The sequence below is a fragment of the Mizuhopecten yessoensis genome, unplaced genomic scaffold, assembly GCF_002113885.1.
Source record: "Mizuhopecten yessoensis strain PY_sf001 unplaced genomic scaffold, ASM211388v2 scaffold2435, whole genome shotgun sequence".
Taxonomy (NCBI): Eukaryota; Metazoa; Mollusca; class Bivalvia; order Pectinida; family Pectinidae; genus Mizuhopecten; species Mizuhopecten yessoensis.
In genome coordinates this window covers 237,343-261,052 of record NW_018404545.1, presented here as the reverse complement: position 1 = coordinate 261,052, position 23,710 = coordinate 237,343, and the positions used below count along the sequence as shown (strand labels likewise).

Below are 23,710 nucleotides of genomic sequence, written 5' to 3'. Positions count from 1 at the left end.
TATTTTGTACCCAACCACATCAGATCTGAACAACTTCAGATCTAACCAATCACATCGCTGAATTATACCAAACAGCATCAGATCTAACCAATCACGTCGCTGAATTATGCCAAACAGCATCAGATCTAACTAATCACATCGCTGAATTATACCAAACAGCATCAGATCTAACCAATCACATCGCTGAATTATACCAAACAGCATCAGATCTAACCAATCACATCGCTATTTTGTACCCAACCACATCAGATCTGAACAACTTCAGATCTAACCAATCACATCGCTGAATTATACCAAACAACCTCAGATCTAATCAATCACATCGCTGAATTATACCAAACAACACCAATCACATCGCTGAATTATACCAAACAACATCACATCCAAACCATCATATGTGCTTTGCAAAAGTATATTAATCACAGTTCTTTCACAGAATAAGCTCAAGTCGCTATCACAAAATTATTACAAAATTTACTATATTTATCACAAATTAAGTTATTTATAATTTAAGAATGTAATATTTGCAATTTTACATACTAAGGAAAGGGGAAAAAGTTTCAAAGAAATACGCTGTAAACACACATATATAAATTGACACCTGGATACAGAGTGACAAATTGTCAATATATCATGAATGTATATGGTATAATGTGTAATAAACATGTAAAATGTTTACTTCACATATACACAGAATAATTATTGTATACATTGTATAATAAATATATACAATGTATCACAAAAATATACAATGTATTACAACATATACCATGAACAATGATTATATACAATGTATAATAAACATACAATGTATCACAAACATATACCATGAATAATGATTGTATACAATGTTTAATAAACATACAATGTATCACAAACATATACCAAGAATAATGATTGTATACAATGTATAATAAACATACAATGTATCACAAACATATACCATGAATAATAATTGTATACAATGTATAATAAACATACAATGTATCACAACATATACCATGAATAATGATTGTATACAATGTATAATAAATATATACAATGTATAATAAATATATACAATGTATTACAAACATATACAATGTATCACAAACATATACAATTTATAATAATAGTATACACAATGTATGATAATCATAAACAATGTATAAGAATTGTATACACTGAATAATAAACATACAATGTATAATAAACATATGCCATGTATCTTACAATGTATTATACGTTTATATCCACTAAAAACTGATAGAACAAAAGATTATTCCTTTATTAAAACACACACAGTAATATAAATACCAATAAAAAAAATGATTATTTCTTACTAAACACACACAGTAATATATACAAATAGAACAAAATAGTATTTCTTACTAAACACACACAGTAATATATATACCAAAAAATACTGAAACATTATTTCTTACTAAACACACACAGTAATATATAAACCGAATATTGAGATTAACTTGTACATGTATAATGAATATATAAGAGATCAATGGAACATGTAACAAGCACAAAATATAGCTAATACTACCAAAAGGTGATTTAAAAATCTTAGATCTGGTTAAACAATTTAAAAATACAAAGTTAAAACAAGAGAAAAAAGCTGCAAAACATAGTATTTGGTCTCATATTTGTGGATGAAAGTGACAGATATGGCAAGGTTTCGATACATCATCACACCTCCTCCTGGAATCTGATTTGTTTTTATACAGACCTATTACCAAACGGTCATACTGATAAAATTAATCCATTTTCTAGCTTGCCATATGAACTTTCTTGGAGAACTTGAGAGCATCCATTTTCAATAACTCCTGTTGAGTCAAGGAATACTGAAACATGTGGAGGTAAAGTGTTTTAAACTGTAACCATACTGATCTGAGCTACACTGAAATAAATGGAAGAAGACACTGCCTGCCCTGAGGCACGGATGCATTATCAACTTATTCACAGTATATACGACTGGTGTAGGGCTCCTCCTCCAACTACTGTTTGTTTTTTTGAATAGTTTTACGTTCACTTCACTACCGGGTAGTTCAGTTATCCAGCAGACGACGCCCCTCCCACTCAGTGTCTGAGCAGTTATATCAAGGTATCCGTCCACAGCATCAAGTGTAACATTCTCAATGACTACAACTGACACGTGAAACGAGTGACCCAGGAACATAACATACCAGAGACAGTTGTCTGAAGACGATAGGAGAAACAATGAGATTGCTGAGTATAAAATACAATATACTCTAAGGCAACCACGTAATCTCCACCCTCAACAAAATGAGATTATCATTAACTAACATGCAGATAACAACAAACCAATTAATTGTTATTATTCTATTAAATAAGGATCTTTCATTTGTGTTCAATTTTGTCAATAACTTATCAGCATAAACATCTGAATTTGCTAAAAAGGCATACTGGTTGGAAACATTTGGCTACAATTCCTACTATGGAATTCTTGTGAAGCAAATGTCAAATTCCTTGTTGAGGAATTGTTTTCAAACTAATCTTAAATAACTTCTCTTGAGGAAATAACAACAAATATTTTGATGTTTTCCAATGATTGAATGCCACAATAAGTTAACACTCGCATAACCATAAATCAAACACCACATTCACTATTAAACAAAACACCCACTTGCCATCACACACACCACTGAACTTTCAACAAATCCACTAAACTTTCAACAAATCCACTAAACTATCAAAGAAACACTCACTTATCCATTAAACAAATGCTCAATTGACCATTAATCAAACACTCAATTGACCATTAAACAAACACTCAATTGACCATTAAACAAACACTCAATTGACCATTGAACAAACACTCAATCCACAATTAAACAAACACTCAATTCACCATTAAACAAACACTCAATCCACCATTAAACAGAACTCAATCCACCATTAAACAAACACCCAATTCACCATTAAACTAAAACACTCAATTCACCAATAAACAACTTTCAGGAGAAGACTAATACAGGCACTGCCTGTTGTCTAATCCTTTTGTAAATACAATAAAAACAAGAGGCCCATGGGCCTTAATGGTCACCTGAGTCTACAGTATTTATTTTTGTTGTTGAAATATGTACCAATTTGAGTAAAAAATAGTATAATGTTAACTTAACTTTGTCAGGACCATGAGCTGATCATTCCTATACCAATTTTAAGCGAGATCGGCCTATTAGAACTTAGTAGCAAAATAGCGGCCATGGCAGCCAAATTGTATTTCTGATTGACCCGAAAAATAACAACACTTTGTCAGGACCATGAGGCGATCATTCCTACCAACTTTCAGTTCAATCGGTCCAGCAGAACTTGACTTTAAGCTTGAAATAGGTTTTCAAAATGGCGGCCGTGGCGGCCATATTGGATTTCTGATTGACCTGAAAAATAACAACACTTTGTCAGGACCATGTTCGATCATTCCTACAAAGTTTCAGTTCAATCGGCCAAGTAGAACTTAACTTTAAGTTTGAAATAGTTTTTCAAAATGGCAGTCGTGGTGGCCATATTGGATTTCTGATCGACCCGAAAGTTAACAACACTTTGTCAGGACCATGAGCTGATCATTCCTATACCAATTTTAAGCGAGATCGGCCTATTAGAACTTAGTAGCAAAATAGCGGCCATGGCAGCCAAATTGTATTTCTGATTGACCCGAAAAATAACAACACTTTGTCAGGACCATGAGGCGATCATTCCTACCAACTTTCAGTTCAATCGGTCCAGCAGAACTTGACTTTAAGCTTGAAATAGGTTTTCAAAATGGCGGCCGTGGCGGCCATATTGGATTTCTGATCGACCCGAAAGTTAACAACACTTTGTCAGGACCATGAGCTGATCATTCCTATACCAATTTTAAGTGAGATCGGCCTATTAGAACTTAGTAGCAAAATAGCGGCCATGGCAGCCAAATTGTATTTCTGATTGACCCGAAAAATAACAACACTTTGTCAGGACCATGTTCGATCATTCCTACAAAGTTTCAGTTCAATCGGCCAAGTAGAACTTAACTTTAAGTTTGAAATAGTTTTTCAAAATGGCAGTCGTGGTGGCCATATTGGATTTCTGATCGACCCGAAAATAACAAGACTTTGTCAGGACCATGAGTCGATCATTCCTACAAACTTTAAGTTCAATCGGTCCAGCAGAACTTGACTTTAAGCTTGAAATAGGTTTTCAAAATGGCGGCCGTGGCGGCCATATTGGATTTCTGATCGACCCGAAAGTTAACAACACTTTGTCAGGACCATGAGCTGATCATTCCTACAAACTTTCAGTTCAATTGGCCTAGCAGAACTTGACTTTAAGTTTAAAATAGGTTTTCAAAATGGCGGCCGTGGCGGCCATATTGGATTTCTGATCGACCCGAAAATAACAAGACTTTGTCAGGACCATGAGTCGATCATTCCTACAAACTTTAAGTTCAATCGGTCCAGCAGAACTTGACTTTAAGTTTGAAATGTAAAATGTTAACGGACGACGGACGACGGACGACGGACGACGATGGACGAAAACGGATAGCAATAGGTCACTTGAGCTAAAGCTCAGGTGACCTAAAAATGTTGAAACCAACCCATTAAACTAACACTCAATTCACCATTTTCTCGTTTTTTACTTTCCTCTTATCTAGTAGACAACTAAGAGTCTAAAGAATGCTGAGGAGGAGGGGAGGGGGAGGAGCCTAACACCAGAGTATATGTGTGTATTATGTATATGTATGTAATACTCTACTCACAATACATCTGTATATATCATCAATAAGTGTGCAGTCCTACATTTACTGATTCATCCTCAATAAACAACAATATCATATGACACAATAGAAAAATATCCGCTTTACATGACTTTGTACTATAGCCGAATTTGTATTTAGTTTGAAAGGCTCATTTCTGTTTGGGTCACTATCTGTAGGCAGGTTTGGTCAAGTCCACTATTGTGAAAGTGGCTTTGGTCACACCAAGTCTCTGTGTTCAGCTCTGTCATCCCACTTAGTAGATGTGTACACAGATTTGGCCAGGCCCACCTTGTAAAATAAGACTTGTATTGGCACTATCATCATCTACAGCATCTCCTGGGGACTATGTTTCCCTTCTTCATGACATGTCTCAAGAAATTTCCTGAAATTAAATACAGAAATATAAAAATTTGTTTGGACAAAACAATTTTAAAAAATGGAAGCAAATATAATAACCAAACTTGTAAAAGTGATGACTCTTTTCAAACAAATGAGTTGTTTGTTACTCAGCAACTTAGGACAAGATTGCAACATGTTGCCAATATCCCCACCGCCAAACTATAAACTTTATTCATAACAAGAAGCCCAGAGGGCCTGTATCGCTCACCTGTTTCTTTTGTTACATGCAACTGACATATAGGTAACTTAAGACCAAATTTGTTAACAAGAACACAAGACATTCTAACATCTCTTAAACGGTTCTGAAGATATTGTTGTTTGAAACTTGAAATTTAAATTTTTAAGCTTTTAACCCATATTGACCTTTGACTCCCGACTTGTACTTAAAGTTGACCTTTGACCTTATTACTGTAATAAGAAAACAATTCATACAGCTGATCTACATAACGTACCTAAGTATCATGACTCTAGTCCAAATGGTTCTTAGGATATTGTTGTTTGAAGTTTTTAACATATTTGACCCCTGTAACCTTGAAAGTAGGTCAAGGTAATTTTAATGTGGAAACATAATAGCACTACATCCCAGGTACCTACTAGCCAACTATCATGACCCTGAGTCTTATGGAATTTGAGAAGAAGATTGTTAAAGCCTTTGACCCATGTTGACCTTTGACCCCAACTTGCAGTTAAAGTTGACCTTTAACCTCATTACTGTTATAGAAAAAGATTTGCACTGCTGGTCTACATAACATACCCAAGTATCATGACTCTAGTCCAAATGATTCTTCGGATATTGTTGTTTGAAGTTTTTAACAAATTTGACCCCAGTGACCTTGAACGTAGGTCAAGGTCCTTTTAATGAGGAAACTTAATAGCACTCCATCCCAGGTACCTACTGAGCAAATATCATGACCCTGGGCCTAATGAAACTTGAGGAGAAGATTGTTAAAGCTTTTAACAAAAGTTGACATTTGACCCCCGACTAGCATTTAAAGTTGACCTTTGATCTCATAACCGTATCTGAGAAAAATATTCAAACTGCTGGTCTACATAACATACCCAAGTATCATGACTCTAGTTCAAATGGTTCTTAGGATATTGTTGTTTGAAATATTTAACATATTTGACCCCTGTGACCTTGAAAGTAGGTCAAGGTCATTTGAATAAGGAAACTTTATAGCACTACATCCCAGGTACCTACTGGCCAACTATCATGACTCTAGGTCCTACAGTTCTTTAGAAGAAGTCGTTCACAAGAAAAAGTTGACGGACGGACACAGGACAACGGACACCGGATGCCGGACGATGCAGTATCGCATAAGCTCACCTGGCCCTTTGGGTGAGCTAAAGACAAGCAGGAACTTTGGTTATAACCCTCGTCCGAAATGATGAAATAGGACAAGACTTAATAATAGACCTAAATTGATGAAATGCGAACAGTTCTATCACTAAATATATCTTGTTTGGCAGTGTCACAGTTTTGTAAACAGCTCAAACAGAAGAGCTCAGGTGAAATTTTGTGGCCAGGTTTCACCAGCCATTATAACATGTTGAGACTACCTGATAATCAATGGCAGTTCTGGGGCCATGCAGATGAGCTTGTGTCCATATCCATAGCTGGCATTGAATGAGACGAACTCCAGGGGGCCACTGTTTGTAGGTCGGGTCTCTGAAGCAATGCTATACAGCTGAAAACAGGGAGATGGATATTTTCATACATTTTTATTTATCTACCCGGTATGCATAGCAACTTTCTTTCTAACTCATTTTTCATTTTCCATCAAATTGTAAGTGAACTTCATAAAGATATTTATATCCTAAGCAAAGTATTATACTGGCACTTCAGAAGTAAAATAAATATCTGGAAAGTAAATTATGTGGAGTGAAAATTAATGATGTAACAGCATGTTACATATTAAAGTTTGACAGGAGGCACCTTAACAGTTTAGGGTAAGGTTTGTCAGTAAGCACCTTAACAGTTTAGTGTAAGGTTTGTCAGTAAGGACCTTAACAGTTTAGGGTAATGTTCGTCAGTAAACACCTTAACATTTAAGGGTAAGGTTAACAGTTTAGGGTAAGGTTCGTCAGTAAACACCTTCACAGTTTAGGGTAAGGTTTGTCAGTAAACACCTTAACAGTCTAGGGTAACGTTTGTCAGTAAACACCTAAACAGTTTAGGGTAAGGTTTGTCAGTAAGCCCCTTAACAGTTTAGGGTAAGGTTTGTCAGTAAGCCCCTTAACAGTTTAGGGTAAGGTTCGTCAGTAAGCCCCTTAACAGTTTAGGGTAAGGTTTGTCACTAAGCACCTAAACAGTTTAGGGCAAGGTTTGTCAGTAAGCAACTTAACAGTTTAGGGTAAGGTTCGTCAGTAAACACCTTACCAGTTTAGGGTAAGGTTTGTCAGTAAACACCTAAACAGTTTAGGGTAAGGTTCGTCAGTAAACACCTTCACAGTTTAGGGTAAGGTTCGTCAGTAAACCCCTTAACAGTTTAGGGTAAGGTTTGTCAGTAAACACTTTAACATTTTAGGGTAAGGTTCGTCAGTAAGCACCTGAACAGTTTAGGGTAAGGTTTGTCAGTAAACACCTAAACAGTTTAGGGTAAGGTTTGTCAGTAAGAACCTTAACAGTTTAGGGTAAGGTTTGTCACTAAGCACCTAAACAGTTTAGGGCAAGGTTTGTCAGTAAGCACCTTAACAGTTTAGGGTAATGTTCGTCAGTAAACACCTTAACATTTAAGGGTAAGGTTAACAGTTTAGGGTAAGGTTCGTCAGTAAGCCCCTTAACAGTTTAGGGTAAGGTTCGTCAGTAAGCCCCTTAACAGTTTAGGGTAAGGTTTGTCACTAAGCACCTAAACAGTTTAGGGCAAGGTTTGTCAGTAAGCACCTTAACAGTTTAGTGTAAGGTTCGTCAGTAAGCACCTTAACAGTTTAGGGTAAGGTTTGTCAGTAAACACCTTAACAGTTTAGGGTAACGTTTGTCAGTAAACACCTAAACAGTTTAGGGTAAGGTTCGTCAGTAAACACCTTAACATTTAAGGGTAAGGTTCGTCAGTAAACATGTATCGATTGGCAGTAAATACTTATAGAGCACTCTACATTTAGACCTTGGACATCTGACCACACACAAGAAGTTCTTTCTCAGCAACAAAGATCTAGTGCCATAACATGCCTACCTTTTTACCCAACTCAAATGGCACCACTTTATCATCTTCTGCATGTAATATCAGGAGAGGTGTTGTCACATGGGCAATACTGGAATCATGAAACAAAATTTGTCTACATTGTAATGAACATCTGTTGTCTGGTTTGTAATGATGGATTATAAAAGTTTATGACAAACACTTAACACACTGCTTACCTACTGATGACTGATGATGTTCTGCTGTTTCATTAGATAACTCATCAGGCATACATAATTACCATTTTTATCACTGTTTGTGTGTATTAAGATACATGCCTTAATTGCTATCACTTTCATTGGTGAAATTTTCTTGTTGGTCAGGCTTTATATAGCTACATATAAATTTCAGTTACTCATTTCTAAATGTTCCTTTCCAAAATTAACAGAAACCCCCCTTTTGTAAAATGCACGAATAAGAACATTTGTGTTATGTCCATACAGACAGGTTATTACATGTATTATACATCATTAGGTTATTATCACTCCACAGCTGACCTCGACCTTTGGTTGAATTCTAAAACTGTCCTTTATTTCAGCTGTGAAAAAAATCAGTACTAAAATTGACATATACATGATGAAGTGGATTATGTGGGCTTAATAGTTTTTCAAGTAAAAAAAAATGAATTCGGTTTGAGACTACATTTTTGGACATTTAGAAATCTGTGTCTACACAACAAAAGCAAGCTTTTTATGTAGTCTATTTTTGTACTCAGAACAAGTGTAAATATTGTGAAAAATCCATCGGAATGACCTATGCTAAAACAAGAGTATTTCTGTAACCGAGTAGGTGATATTTAATTCAAGACAGGTTTTAAGAAAAAAATACTATCCGTCACATTTTGGGTTAAAAATCAAGTTTTTTGCCATTTTATGGTGTTTTTAGGTGGTAACCAAGGTTTTTACAAGTCCCAAATCTAGGGAAATACTGCTTGAAAAAATATGTATTCAAACTGTGGGTTATAAATATATATATATATATATGTAGGTGTGTTGTGCAGGATGAATCCACTATCCATGTTTATCTGAGACACGCCCTTTATTTTTAGGATCAGGCCATTTCTACTGTACTTTGCTGTAGCCAAACATAATGATTTAAGCAGCATCGGAGTGACATCATTGCTGGAATTCTGTTGTCTCTACTCTATTATAAAAGGTTGTAATACAAACCAACAAGGCCACTCACTTTTTATCAGAGGTAAAACTGATGTTGTTCTGATCAATGGTATCAAGGAAAACTGCTTCAAACCATGGCAACATCCGGAACGGCTGAAATAAAACATATTTAATAATCATGTACAAAAGTTAGATAAACAACATGAGAGGCTCAGATTGATGTACCCCATCCCGTCTTCCACTCCTAGGGCGATGGTGTACACGACATATTCTGTAAAATGTTCTAACCTTGACCACAAAACCTAGTCAGGTGTACACCTCAATGTTAACATGATATATAGTACAGTATAAATAGGAATAAAAGGTGTTCTGGGGTTCATGAGATACCTTGTACACTACATTTTTACTACAAACAAATACACACTACTTACCGCTGTCAACGGGTGTTTTGAGTGTTGTGTCAACATCACATGTGGGGTGAAAGCCCTATATCTACGACCATGTACACTTACTGTAACATACACCTACACACTACTTACCGCTGTGAACGGGTGTTTTGAGGCTGCCTCCTTGATGTTGGTGAATGGCGATTCCAGGACCACACCCACAGGTTCCTCTCCTAGAGGACACAAAAGTTCACAATATTTTAAACTATGATATTCCAACAAATGTCAGTGTGAATACAAGACCTCCATTATTGAAGAATGAACATCAATATCTGGGACAGAGAAGGAGCAGTAAAACAGGATATAATTTTTCACTTATAAACATAAATTCCAAAAAATGACTTAATTGTGTAAGATGTTTACAGTAAGTAATGTTTACAATCCAACAACAAATTAATTTGTTTTGATAGTCCCTAGAAATAAAACACAGTCAAAATATTAAAAGGCCAAATACAACACACTGTACAATATACCGAAGAAACTATCCACACACCTTTTTCACACAGCATCTTTGCCAGTTTAGTTGTAATTCTGAAAATAGAATAAACCTTGACAGGAAAAATTCCTCGCTTGCAGGACATGTTATATCAAGTTTATATTTAGTTTGTATGTAAGAAAACATGAATTGTGGAGGCTGGCAAACTCACCTATAAGCATAACATGTCAAGAACTAAATTGCATCAAATGTAGAAATTGGACCATTTTTAGGGAAGTTATAAATGTATTAAATAGAAGCCAATTCAACAATCAAATTTAGCCTGACACTTGACAATACATATGTGCACACTAGAGGTTAAGATCAAACCATATTTACAGCAGCCATTGCATGGAAACCAAATGAAATGTGACTGTTGGACAGACAGATAGATGCACCCAAATTAATATCCCCCATTTTCTCTGAAAGCTTGTTTGTATGGGATTTATAATTCTCGCAACACATATATATATACGGCCATATAAGGATGAAAGTAAGGGATAAAATAGTTTCATTTATCAAATAGTGAATCACATATTATGTATGTCATAATCAGTCATACATGAGATCTTGTGTACGACATGACCAGTCATACATGACATATCTCACAGTGAGTCATACACGACATATATACCTCACAGTGAGTCACACATGACATAGCAAGTCATGTATCCCTCATACACAAGTCATTCATGACATACATGTTACTCATTGTGAGTCATTTATGAATTATCTCATAGCGAGTCATGCATGACAATACCTCAAAAGGAGTCATACATGATATAGCGAGTCATGTATACCTCATACACAAGTCATACATGACATACATGTTACTCATTGTGAGTCATTTATGACATATCTCATAGCGAGTCATGCATGACAATACCTCAAAAGGAGTCATACATGATATAGCGAGTCATGTATACCTCATACACAAGTCATACATGACATACATGTTACTCATTGTGAGTCATTCATGACATATCTCATAGCGAGTCATGCATGACAATACCTCAAAAGGAGTCATACATGATATAGCGAGTCATGTATACCTCATACACAAGTCATACATGACATACATGTTACTCATTGTGAGTCATTCATGAATTATCTCATAGCGAGTCATGCATGACAATACCTCAAAAGGAGTCATACATGACATAGCGAGTCATGTATACCTCATACACAAGTCATACATGACATACATGTTACTCATTGTGAGTCATTTATGAATTATCTCATAGCGAGTCATGCATGACAATACCTCAAAAGGAGTCATACATGACATAGCGAGTCATGTATACCTCATACACAAGTCATACATGACATACATGTTACTCATTGTGAGTCATTCATGAATTATCTCATAGCGAGTCATGCATGACAATACCTCAAAAGGAGTCATACATGACATAGCGAGTCATGTATACCTCATACACAAGTCATACATGACATACATGTTACTCATTGTGAGTCATTCATGACATAGCGAGTCATGTATACCTCATACACAAGTCATACATGACATACATGTTACTCATTGTGAGTCATACATGACATATCTCATAGCGAGCCATGCATGACATACCTCACAGTGAGTCATACACAACATAGCGAGTCATGTATACCTCATACACAAGTCATACATGACATACATGTTACTCATAGTGAGTCATACAAGACATATATCACACAACATAACTCATATACCATGTATTACATGCCATAACATTGAATACTAGTTGATGAATGTCATAGAAAGTACACCGCAGTACATGACCTAGGCTTTCATAGACCATTGAGATTATGTTTTGACATCATAAAATTATAATAGGGTTAAAAAGGAAGGGCATGTCAATCTGATATGTATTTTGACACTCCAAAACTTCAAGGAAAATATAATCTGGGTTCTGAAGAAGCTAAATGTCGAGAGTCAGGGGGGAGCCCTGCATTACAAATCATAATTGAGTACTATAGGACATACCAGGTACGACATATCTAGTTGGAGACATACCAGGTACGACATATCTAGTTGGAGACATACCAGGTACGACATATCTAGTTGGAGACATTCCAGGTACGACATATTTAGTTGGAGACATACCCGACATTTAGGAAAGTTCCAGCTCACCAATAATCCACAGTAGTTGTAATGTCAATGTGTGATGCAGTAACATTGTTTTGAGTTACTTACGCAGTACCGAGGGAGTGACCCCAGAGGAATACTGGTGCATTACCACTCCTCTGTTTGATCCACTTGTATATAAAGTAGCTATCTGCCACCACTCCATCCTCTGTCGGCTCCCCAACAGAGTCCGCCCAGCCTAAAACATTAAACAAAACAGTAGTAAATATTGTGTAAAGCCTGTAGCCCCATACAAATCAGTCCTCAACCAAGTCTATCATGTTTGTGTTGTCGATCCAGTAGAATGTTATTTTTGCACTCACCTCTGTAATCAAAGGCTATCACGTGGAATTCCAGGGAAACCAGAAGTTTGTACAGCTGTACTCTGTGCCAGCCAGCTCTGGAAATTAAATCACTCACTTGTATAATAACTCATTATGTCCACAGCAATAATTCTGAAAATGGAGATCTGAAAGATCATGCAAATAGCAATAATTCTGAAAATGGAGATCTGAAAGATCATGTAACTAACAATAATTCTGAAAATGGAGAACTGAAAGATCGTGTAACTAACAATAATTCTAAAAATGGAGATCTGAAAGATCGTGTAACTAACAATAATTCTGAAAATGGATATCTGAAAGATCATGTAACTAACAATAATTCTGAAAATGGAGATCTGAAAGATCATGCAACTAACAATAATTCTGAAAATGCAGATCTGAAAGATCATGTAACTAACAATAATTCTGAAAATGCAGATCTGAAAGATCATGCAACTAGCAATAATTTTGCCAAAGTCCATAGAATATTACTCATCAATTTTTGCGTGCTCCTATCTGGTGTGTCACTGAGAAAAATATTGATTCTGATGCCATGTCCACGTGTCACTGAGATAAATATTGATTCTGATGCCATGTCCACGTGTCACTGAGATAAATATTGATTCTGATGCCATGTCCACTTTTAAAGATTATGTACACAACAAACAATCTATGGAATTTGTTAAAAGGTGTGTTTCCCTTTGGGTACTGTTATAATGTTGCCATTTGTGTTGTGGGTATATATACCCCTCCAGACAATGACAGACTTAGTGACTTACCGTGACCCTGAAGTTCCATGAAGATACAGGAAGATTGGTTTACCATCCTTCAGCAAGCTTTCATACTGATTGAATTCAACGCCAGACTCAGCTAACGACTGAGGAAGTAAATGCCTACAAATAATAACACAATTCAAAAAAGTGAAAAATCATCAATTAAGGTTGATTTCTTGTATTTAACTTTTATTTAGAATCTGAATTAAGATATCTGAGATAAATTCATGAGTTCGAAACACAATGTCACCAATCTTGAAGCAATCAAAGGTAAATAAAAGCTTTTATTAATCTTTAATAGAAGGAGGAAAATATCCTCAAAGAACCAATATTCAATACTTTCACATAGAAACCTCTTAAAAAGGTAATAAGTTAATAAATTAAAATTAGAATAGAAACTCCTGAAGCCAGGTTTCCATGAATTATATTCTACTTCCGCCAGCTAGTTTGTCTAAATGTTCTGGTCTGATAGGCAGGCTAGCGCTGTTGCCACGGCAAAACAATAACTGCATGTCTAGTTGGCTGAAACATGTTGGCAACCAGACAAAAGAATATACTTTATCGACATCACAGAAGATACCTCGTCATGTAGTCATGTCATGGAGTTTTATAATGGAATGGGAACATGTTTGATATCATTGTATCATAAACTCTATCAAAACAGTGAATATAAAGGCTGGAAAATACACCACCAGTTTTACCTTTGTGAAGTCATTGCATTGTTCTTTGTTGTGATGTCACAGTGGTTGATTTTACACACAATGAAAAGTTGTGTGATAGTGTTCTTACATCCTGAACTTTTGATAAAGTTAAACAGGTGTAATGACAGATGTAAATACAAGTTGATTAGACAATCAACATTAGTTTTAGTGATGAGAAAATACAATAATTGACAAGTGTTCAGTTTTGTTTACCATACTCCGACCCTGCTGTGTTCCTCCACCTGTAGGTAAAAGTTCCTGACAGTGTTTCCTAGTCCGAACTCTTCCGGTTTTGTGACATCTATAAATGGAGGCCATCGGACTGTGGAATAAACACAATATATTAATATCAACAAAAATGACAAGTTTTAAAGGGACAATTTGGTGAAGAAAGTTTTTTTTTCTTTTTACAAAATTCTTTATTATGTAATATAGTTTGATACACCTAATGATCAGTTATAATTAACGTCGAGAAATTGACAGACCATGTTTTCATGGTGTTATTAATCAGCAATGGAGAAATCTTTAACTGTACAACCATACATGTTAGTGGCGGCTGTCTGTGAACTTCAAACAAACATATCTTTCCAGCCAAGGAGAATAGATAAATTCTGGCTTTATTCAGCTAACTTCTTTGGAATACAAGTACCAGCATTTGTTATGAATCAATAGTTCCGTACAACATCTTACTAATCGCTATCAATCAGTAGTTTATCATACTTTGTGCTGTTTGAAATTCTCCCTAGGGTGCCCTCTTTTGTACATGCTCATATTAAACTTGTTTATTTTTATTTGAATCCAACTGTGAACACAAATATCTAATTAGATTTATATAGTATGATACCTATAATTCTTGCTTGCAATGTATTGTGTAAATTCAAAGTGGCAGGTCCAAAATCAGACTCACGGACACTGTGTTGTCTGTCGACAGCAATGTTTACTTCTCACTGAAAGGCCTGGATATTACGCTATTTCAGTTGTAGCTATATATCTATCATCGGATTTCCCAAAAGCAAAACTGACCACACTGGACGTTGGCTTCAGGTCATATGTAATTTTTGACTATGTTAACTTTCATTAGGAGGTACATATTTTCAGTATCTAATCGATTTTAAAGGTGTTATTTGACTAAATAGCCCCTTTAAAAGCTTCACTGAATAATCCCATTAGATGGTGTTTACTTAGCGTGGAGTGAACTGATAGGCTACTACATAATTATTACGGGAATCAAATTTTTGTAATGGGACAACAGTAAAAACCTTTGTGGATATCCCCTATTGATTGTACAGTGAGATAAAGCAAGTATCATACATTATATATGTTTACAAGGAAATACATGTTACCACTCACAAACAAGAAAACATGTACCATATTTACTGTGATAAACACCCAAGGCACTTATTGAGATACAAGGAAACATAGGTTATGACAGTTCCTGTGTGTCAAGGCCATATACATTTGTAACTGTCAAACACTGTACACATTCCTATAGAGAATTCCTAATAAATTATTCTTGTTCTTAATTATAAGAGAGCAAACATTTGAAAACGGGCTTGTCAGATACGAGCTGAAAGTGTCTGATATTTTGTGTATAGTAATATAGTTTGTCAATAGAGCTAGCCAGTAGAAAAGGCGGGTTGGGAAAAGGGTCATTTATATCATTTCAATTAGAGTCCAAAAAAGATGAGGAGCACCTATGGATGGAAGGGTGAATTACAGTGAATACGGTATATACTACTATTAATAAATACATAACGTACAGATCACCGCAGTATATATAATCTTAACTAAATATTAATCAATCATATTTTCTTGTTTATGGAATGAGAAATAATGGAATGAGGAAGGCTGCCATGTTAGCAAAGGGATACTCAGAAAAATCATAAATATTTAGGTAAACGGAAAAATCGTGTTTCAACTTGATATTAAAATTAACTTACCCCGGTGAATTATAAGGAGTTTTATATAAAAAATAATACACATGGTTTTGTATAGGTCTTTCTGGGACTCACTTACAGTTATTGAGGAACACAGCTTTGGACTGTATCCATGGATTTGTCAGGATAAACACTGGGGTAAGCACGTGCAAACAAAACAAAAACCCCAAGGTCACCTTCACACAAAGTAGTATCGCTCTCCACAGCCATCTGTAACATAAACAATAACACTTATATATAACATCATCAGGTTTTCTTCTCTTCTAACAAGTCAAATAAAGGATGTTCTCTTTGTCTTACATTTCATAGGTTAAGGATCCCTGCCTAAAAATGTAACCACGTATTGGCAACTGTTTTTCCAGTATGACTATATAGCTTTGATTAATCATTTTTGAGAAGAAAAGTTACTTTTCAGGACTCTTATAAAAAACAATTCAGATGAAAATGAAACACAAGTCATTCAGATTAATATGTCTTGGGTACCTGTGCCCTGCTTTGACCATCAATGCACATGTCATGTTTGGTTGGTCTAGCACTTATAGTTTCAGAGAAACTAACTTAAATGCAAAAATGTAATGTTGATGGAGATGCTGGCAACGTCAATGGACCATGAAAGGTAGGCCACATCCTGCATTTGATGCATGGGTTGAGATGTACTACCTACGATGCATCTTTGGTCCAAGTTTGGTTGGTCAAGCACTTATACCTTAAGTGAAACTAACATAAACGCAAAAACTTAATGTTGATGCCGCTGTCGCCGGAAGAGCAACACATTAGTCTCGCGTACGCTACTTCGCTGCGGCGACACAAAAACATGACCAACAGCATGCACTGTGTTCTGAGTGTAAAAAATTCAAAGGGGCAAGACCGAGATTTGAGGCATCCTGGACTTGAGCTTGCTATTACCACCTCGATCTCTAACCGATTGAGCTACATAGAATGAAAGTATCCTGGCCCAACTATGCTAGTTACATGTATATTCAAAATAAAATTAAGGGGAGGTTATATAATTACTGTATATACAAGAACACAGTGCAGTGGGACAGGGATGCTCAAGGTAATTGTTCAATACGACTGTTACCTGCAATGGCTTGTGTTTGAAAAGTGTGTTGTGGGTTGTTTTAAATGCTTGACAAGAGATATACTAGACATCCAGGTCAGGCCAGTATCTGATTGTGTCTGTTATAATTAAAGGCCAACATTTATGTTGTGTATGTTGTATGTAACCCACTTACATTTTCTGACCAATCTGTTATCATGAATTCCTGCAAAGAACACTGGAACTATTTGTTATCACTAGGACTGATCACAACTTTGAAGTACATTTTATTATGACAAACAAATAAAAATGTATGCAACTGATCTTAATTACATGTATCAGAAATATAAACATTAAATGTATTCAATAGATTAACAGCGCAGAACCTATTAAAACTTGTTATAAGTGTCCCAGTACTTTTGTAGAGCATTTATTTTTTAGACCTAGAAGTTTTAAACATGCTTACAACACTTACATTGAATAATTATCAAGATCACCTACTCAAATTTAATGCATGATTTTTTTTCATGTAACTAAGTCAGTTATTGAAATATTCAGACTATATTAAATGAGGATATAGTTTTAATCAGATTGCAGTATTATGAGTAATGTATTTAGAATCTCAAAATTGAACTATAATGTACATACATAAATTAAGGTTGTAAAGTGAACAGCATATAAAACTATTGGGAGATTTAATTGATTGACATTGCTACATATAGATATGGTATAAAGACGTCTATGTTTATATACCCTGTGGTATTATTACAACGTGAGTAGTTAGTACATGTACATATGTCTAGGACCAGCTGACTGACAGCGATGCCTATACACAGTTACACCGATCTACAGATTGTATATGCATGGCAGCCACAGGGCATATTTTGTTATCATCACATAACGAAGCTCTATTCTCACTATATGGTAGCCCGGACATATGTTAAGTTCTAGACACATTTCCTGGTTATAACGAACAAAAAAAATACGGCTAGTGTCGTTGATCACCTATATTAGATGTATAGATAGTCAATGGAGGAGAGAAATGCAAAGTTGTGTCACGGATGGATAGCTGTTCCCTACGATCAGCTAACACGGGAAGACTTATACCCAGGTAAGGCTTGTCCAGATCCCTTGACCGTATCAGTGTTCAACACCGGTACCTCCTCTTCTTTCTGTGGTGTCGTTTGTGCTTTCACAGGGGTTGATTTCCTCTGTCGTGTGTTTGACATTTTGTTTATATATATACACAAAGCCGATTCCGTACTTCGACCTCATCAAGTAAAGCAGGTAACTGAAGCTTCATTACGAGCTTTCTGATTGGTCGACACCCTTGTAAACCAATCACCTGCTGCGTTATAAACACTGTCGGAAATTGTAAACAATGATACACGTGCTCGTGTTTGTCAATAAGTTTTGTCTGAATCCTTATCAAGAAACGGACTCTCAAGAAATGATGCATTTAAAAAAAATACAAAAATTTAATTGTACTTTTTATAATAAGGAAGGCCATAGTAGATCCGCAAGAATAGGTTTTTGATTTTGTCACGACAAATGTTTCACGGTTTCAGCATTAAAAAAGAAACGTTGTCGTAAATCGAACGCACCCATAACAAGGTTTCTGCCGGCATTTACTTGCGTTAGCCAACATGGACTTTCTTTGGTAATGTACTGTAAAATGATAATTATATTTTCTATATATGTGTTGTATATTCACACTATTTCTATTTTGCGCATGCTGTTCATGAGACAAGTCTTGTGTTATCTTCTTTTTCTTCCAGTAATCTTCAGTATAAAATGAAACAGACACAGATATACTCATATAGGGGCCTCGAGCTCCTACACAGGAGGGTCCAACGTACCTGCATGTAAAAAATCCCCGTGTATTGTCGAAAGAGTAGGCGCGTTAACGCCGACACAGAGGATAGGGATAGATTAGATTACATTTATTTTCGACGTACTTCCAAAATATAGGAACAAAACACGTAATAGAGTAGGATATAAGTAAAGGACAGCCTAGCTGGATACGGTACGCCCTCCTCCTAGACCAACGCCATGATATGATACGATCGGTGATTTCCCCATCTTTTTATACAATAAAAGTTCCAAGAAGACACATATATTATAAGCCCAACAACTTATAGACCCCATAAGACCATCTACTAACAACCATTTTTTATTTTATTTTTTATTTTCTTAAATAGACATACACCAAAGAATTAAGGGTAAATATCTGCGTTCACCATAGGAACCCCTCGGATAATCTCAAACTCCGGCCAAGCCTGACAAGGCAACAAAGTACTGTACCTAACGGAAGCAGAGACGTTTCTCTACTGTCCAATCTAATTAAAATTATATCTTCACATCGCTCCCGTTTACAGATATGTCACGTTCACATATCTGTAAACGGGAGCGATGTGAAGATTAATTAAAAATCTTAATCAATTAATTAATGTGATTAATTAGCAGGCTAGGGGCCTGCTAATTAATCACAGTATATATGATGGACTTGTGCCGATGTGTACGAAGTGTTATTGGGCTCTGGTAAGGGTTTTGATCAACACTCGCTTAAATGGCACTTTAGAGATGGTGGCATTTTTACTGTCAGAGTACGGTCATCTCACTCATCTGTATATCCAAGGGTCAAATAATTACCGCCATCAAGCAAAATGAAGCAAATCTGTTAGGTTTGTTGTTGGTCTTGTGCATGATGACATTTTTGCACTTGAATCTCCACTTAACAGCATTATTAGGTTTAGTCAACACAGACCAGGCCAGACCTGCTGTATGTTTCAAAGCATTGGAAGTGTACAAGGGACATAACTCCTACAATTCTAGACAGGCAAATTGAAAAGACAATGGCAGATAGCATTTTTTAAAGAAAGCTAGCCTTTAAATGGGTGAGTGACTTTTGTAGCCATTTTAAAGATGTAGGGTACATACCTTTAGATTATAGTCTTTTCCCCCTTTTCCGAACAAGCTTTGTTGGTGGGGGCTTCCCAATCACTGGCTTGCTCGGACCTCTCTCTCGGACTCTCCTCGAACTAAATTCTCCTTCTCTTAACTTTAACTAGGTGATTATTTATTAATTATTATGTAATATATATAGCCTGTCATTTGTGCTGCATAAACCCAACTTCGTGACAAAATCTTCAATTAGTTGAAGGTGGTCACTATATGGTAGAACTAGAACTAGAACTATTCTGTGTTGATACTAACGTAATACTCCCATAATTTTGTTGCGGCAACTGCACTCATATTTATGAGATCTGCCACAGTAAATGAAAGAAGAAGAAGAATATATATACATGTACAGTACATGAATACTGCATGAGACAGAATGTTAACATAATGTTAAATATTTTCTATCAATGGGTTCCTATAGCTGCTTCTTTAAAAGTACCTGAGCACAAGAGCATGGCACTAGTCTGAATATAATATGAATGATCTTTATTTTCATAAATTCCAAGCAATCATACATCCTTGACCCAATAATTAGGACACACTTGAATAACTCCATGTAGCTTTAATAAGTGAGTAATTGTATCTCTGATATGCTGTAAAATAATTTGTACAAGTGTATCAGTGATGCCATGTACACTAGTTTGTACAGCTAAATCTTTGATTTGTTGTACAATATTATTTCTACAGTTATATCTGTGATGTTTTGTACAGTTATATGTATAGCTATAAATCTGTGATTTCTTCAAATATATCAGTGTTTTAATTTGTGTACAAATATTTGTACAGGTATGTCTGATTTGTTGTACAATTATTTGTATAGGTATGTCTGTGATTTGTTGTGCAATAATTTGTACATTTGTGTCTGTGATTTGTTCTGCAATAATTTGTACATGTGTGTCTGTGATTTGTTGTGCAATAATTTGTACATGTGTGTCTGTGATTTGTTGTACAATTATTTGTACAGGTGTTCTGATATTTGTTGTACAATTATTTGTACAGGTATTTATGTGCTGCTCCAGTGACATTTTTCTTCGGGATATTCGTTGTACTTCCTGTTTTTGTGATTATCAACCCAAGACTCCAGACCAGCATTGTATTCCTTCAGTTTGGTAAGTAGCACACACTCTGGATTTTTTAATCTGTATAAAATCTTCTGGTTTTTTTTTGCATTTTGTTTTACCATACATCAGTTATGAGCTGGCCAGAAAAAGTGATATTTACTGTAAACATGTCCAACTGTATGAATATTTCACTGTTTTATGAGAAGTTCTTTTTTTTACACAACCAATAAAATTTTCTATATGACGTTTCGATAACTAGTACGGTATGTACACTGTCACCTTCTTCAGACAAATGACCAGTGAAGCGTATACACACAAAGGTGTAAAATGTGTACAAGTTGTCCATAAAATCGATGTCGATTTTGGCTACGCTGGAAATGTATGTACAATAGTTGATATATGTACCGAAATGACTCAATTCAGCTACGCTTTGTTAGCACTTGGTCATAGATAAATGGTTAACAAAGCGTAGCTGAATTAAGTCATTTCGGTACATATATAACAACTATTGTACACCTGTACGTAATAGTCATCGAAACGTCACATAGAAATTTTTATTGGTTTTGTAAAAAAACAACTTCTCATAATCCATACTTACCAACCTGAAGAAAATGTTTAGACATATTTCACTGTTTGTTGTAGTAAAAGCACCATTTGTGGATTATTCCAAACCAAAGAAGCTGGGTAACAAAAATCTAAAAAGTGGAAGATGTTTCCATTTAAATGTGGCAAAAGATGTGAAGATAGGTGTATGGTATGTATTTTGTTGTTGTATGCAGTAATACAGATTCCTTTTTGTTGACTTCCCTATAAGTTCACCTTGCCTGAGGGCTCCAGTGATCTCTTGCCATCTGTCTTCATTACTTCTCATTTGTCATCCATTACCTATTGACTTGAAATCATAAAGTCTAGTGTTATGGTATTTGACCTGAGTAGCTGATAAAGAGGTCTTTCAAAGATATTCAAATAATTGACCTTGATCTTCATTGTGAGTCACAGGGGTGAAATATATAAGAATATTTAAATAACTTCTTCCCAAATTTCAAAAGGTTAAGCTTTAAGGGTCATTGTATTTTACCAGTAAGTAAATAGGATGAAGGGCTATCAAAGGCGTGTAAATAAATGACCTTGACCTTCATTCAGTGTCACAGAGGTCAAATGATTACAGTTAAAATCTTTAAATCACTTCTTCTTAGGTTCAAGAAGGCCTAGGATCTTGAAATAATACCAGTAGTTAGCTTGGAACAAAAATTATCTCAGTAAGTTTACATAAATAACCTTAACCATCATTCAAGGTTAAAGTGGTCAAATACATAGTAAATGTTAAAATATTGACATGACTTCTTTTGAAGTTTCAGAAGGCAGAGGGTTATGATATTTGACTGATAGGTAGTAAGGATATAGAAAATCAAATAGATAATATATACTTAGTGTATTTAGTAACACTGTTTTGTATTTTTCAGTAGATAGCACTGTAGAATGTATTTAGATTGCCCAGTACCCGTAGAACACATTTCTACAGTTGTATCTTAAAACTTATCACTAGATTGCCCTGTAGATATCTGTTTTGTATCTTTAGCTTGTAATTGTTCTGTACAGGGTATAATCAAGGTGTATGGACCAGTCTGATATGTACAGGGTATAACCGAGGTGTATGATATGTACAGGGTATAATCAAGATGAATGGAACAGTCTGATATGTACAGGGGATAATTGAGGTGTGTGGAACAATCTGATATGTACAGGGTATAATCAAGTTGTATGGGCCAGTCTGATATGTACAGGGTATAATTGAGGTGTGTGGAAAAGTCTGATATGTACAGGGTATAATCAAAGTGTATGGGACAGTCTGATATGTACAGCGTATAATCAAGGTGTATGGGACAGTCTGTGTGGAACAGTCTGATATGTACAGGGGATAATTGAGGTGTGTGGAACAGTCTGAGATGTACAGGGTATAATCAAGGTGTATGGGACAGTCTGTGTGGAACAGTCTGATATGTACAGGGTATAATCAAGATGTATGGAACAGTCTGATATGTACAGGGTATAATCAAAGTGTATGGGACAGTCTGATATGTACAGGGTATAATCAAGGTGTATGGAACAGTCTGATATGTACAGGGGATAATTGAGGTGTGTGGAACAATCTGATATGTACAGGGTATAATCAAGGTGTCTGGGGCAGTCTGCTCTGTACAGGGTATAATCGAGGAGTATGGGACAGTCTGCTCTGTACAGGGTATAATCAAGGTGTATGGAACAGTCTGATATGTACAGGGTATAATTGAGGTGTGTGTAACAATCTGATATGTACAGGGTATAATCAAGGTGTCTGGGGCAGTCTGCTCTGTACAGGGTATAATCAAGGTGTATGGGACAGTCTGATATGTACAGGGTATAATCGAGGCGTAAGGGACAGTCTGATA

General features: G+C 35.7%; 2 protein-coding genes across 2 annotated transcripts in view; one reads left to right on the top strand and one right to left on the bottom strand.

The window, feature by feature from the left end:
* Positions 1 to 4,502: 4,502 nt before the first annotated feature.
* Positions 4,503 to 18,546, bottom strand: LOC110445981 (monoacylglycerol lipase ABHD12-like). The gene is made up of 12 exons (XM_021490904.1): positions 18,367 to 18,546; positions 16,300 to 16,430; positions 14,497 to 14,605; positions 13,589 to 13,702; positions 12,810 to 12,886; positions 12,556 to 12,685; positions 10,380 to 10,417; positions 9,980 to 10,059; positions 9,511 to 9,593; positions 8,320 to 8,398; positions 6,707 to 6,834; positions 4,503 to 5,129 (listed from the first exon to the last, which is right to left on the bottom strand). The coding sequence occupies exons 1-12, from the start codon at positions 18,486 to 18,488 to the stop codon at positions 5,072 to 5,074; spliced, it is 1,149 nt and encodes a 382-aa protein (XP_021346579.1). The 5' UTR covers positions 18,489 to 18,546; the 3' UTR covers positions 4,503 to 5,071.
* Positions 18,547 to 18,860: 314 nt separating this feature from the next.
* The window catches only part of LOC110445979 (monoacylglycerol lipase ABHD12-like), a 50,284-nt gene continuing 45,434 nt past the window's right edge, over positions 18,861 to 23,710 (top strand). Inside the window, exons 1-3 of the mRNA XM_021490900.1 lie at positions 18,861 to 18,919; positions 21,220 to 21,329; positions 21,924 to 22,035. Coding sequence (XP_021346575.1) covers positions 18,906 to 18,919; positions 21,220 to 21,329; positions 21,924 to 22,035 — 236 coding nt within the window. The 5' untranslated portion in view covers positions 18,861 to 18,905. The remainder of the gene's footprint in view (positions 18,920 to 21,219; positions 21,330 to 21,923; positions 22,036 to 23,710) is intronic.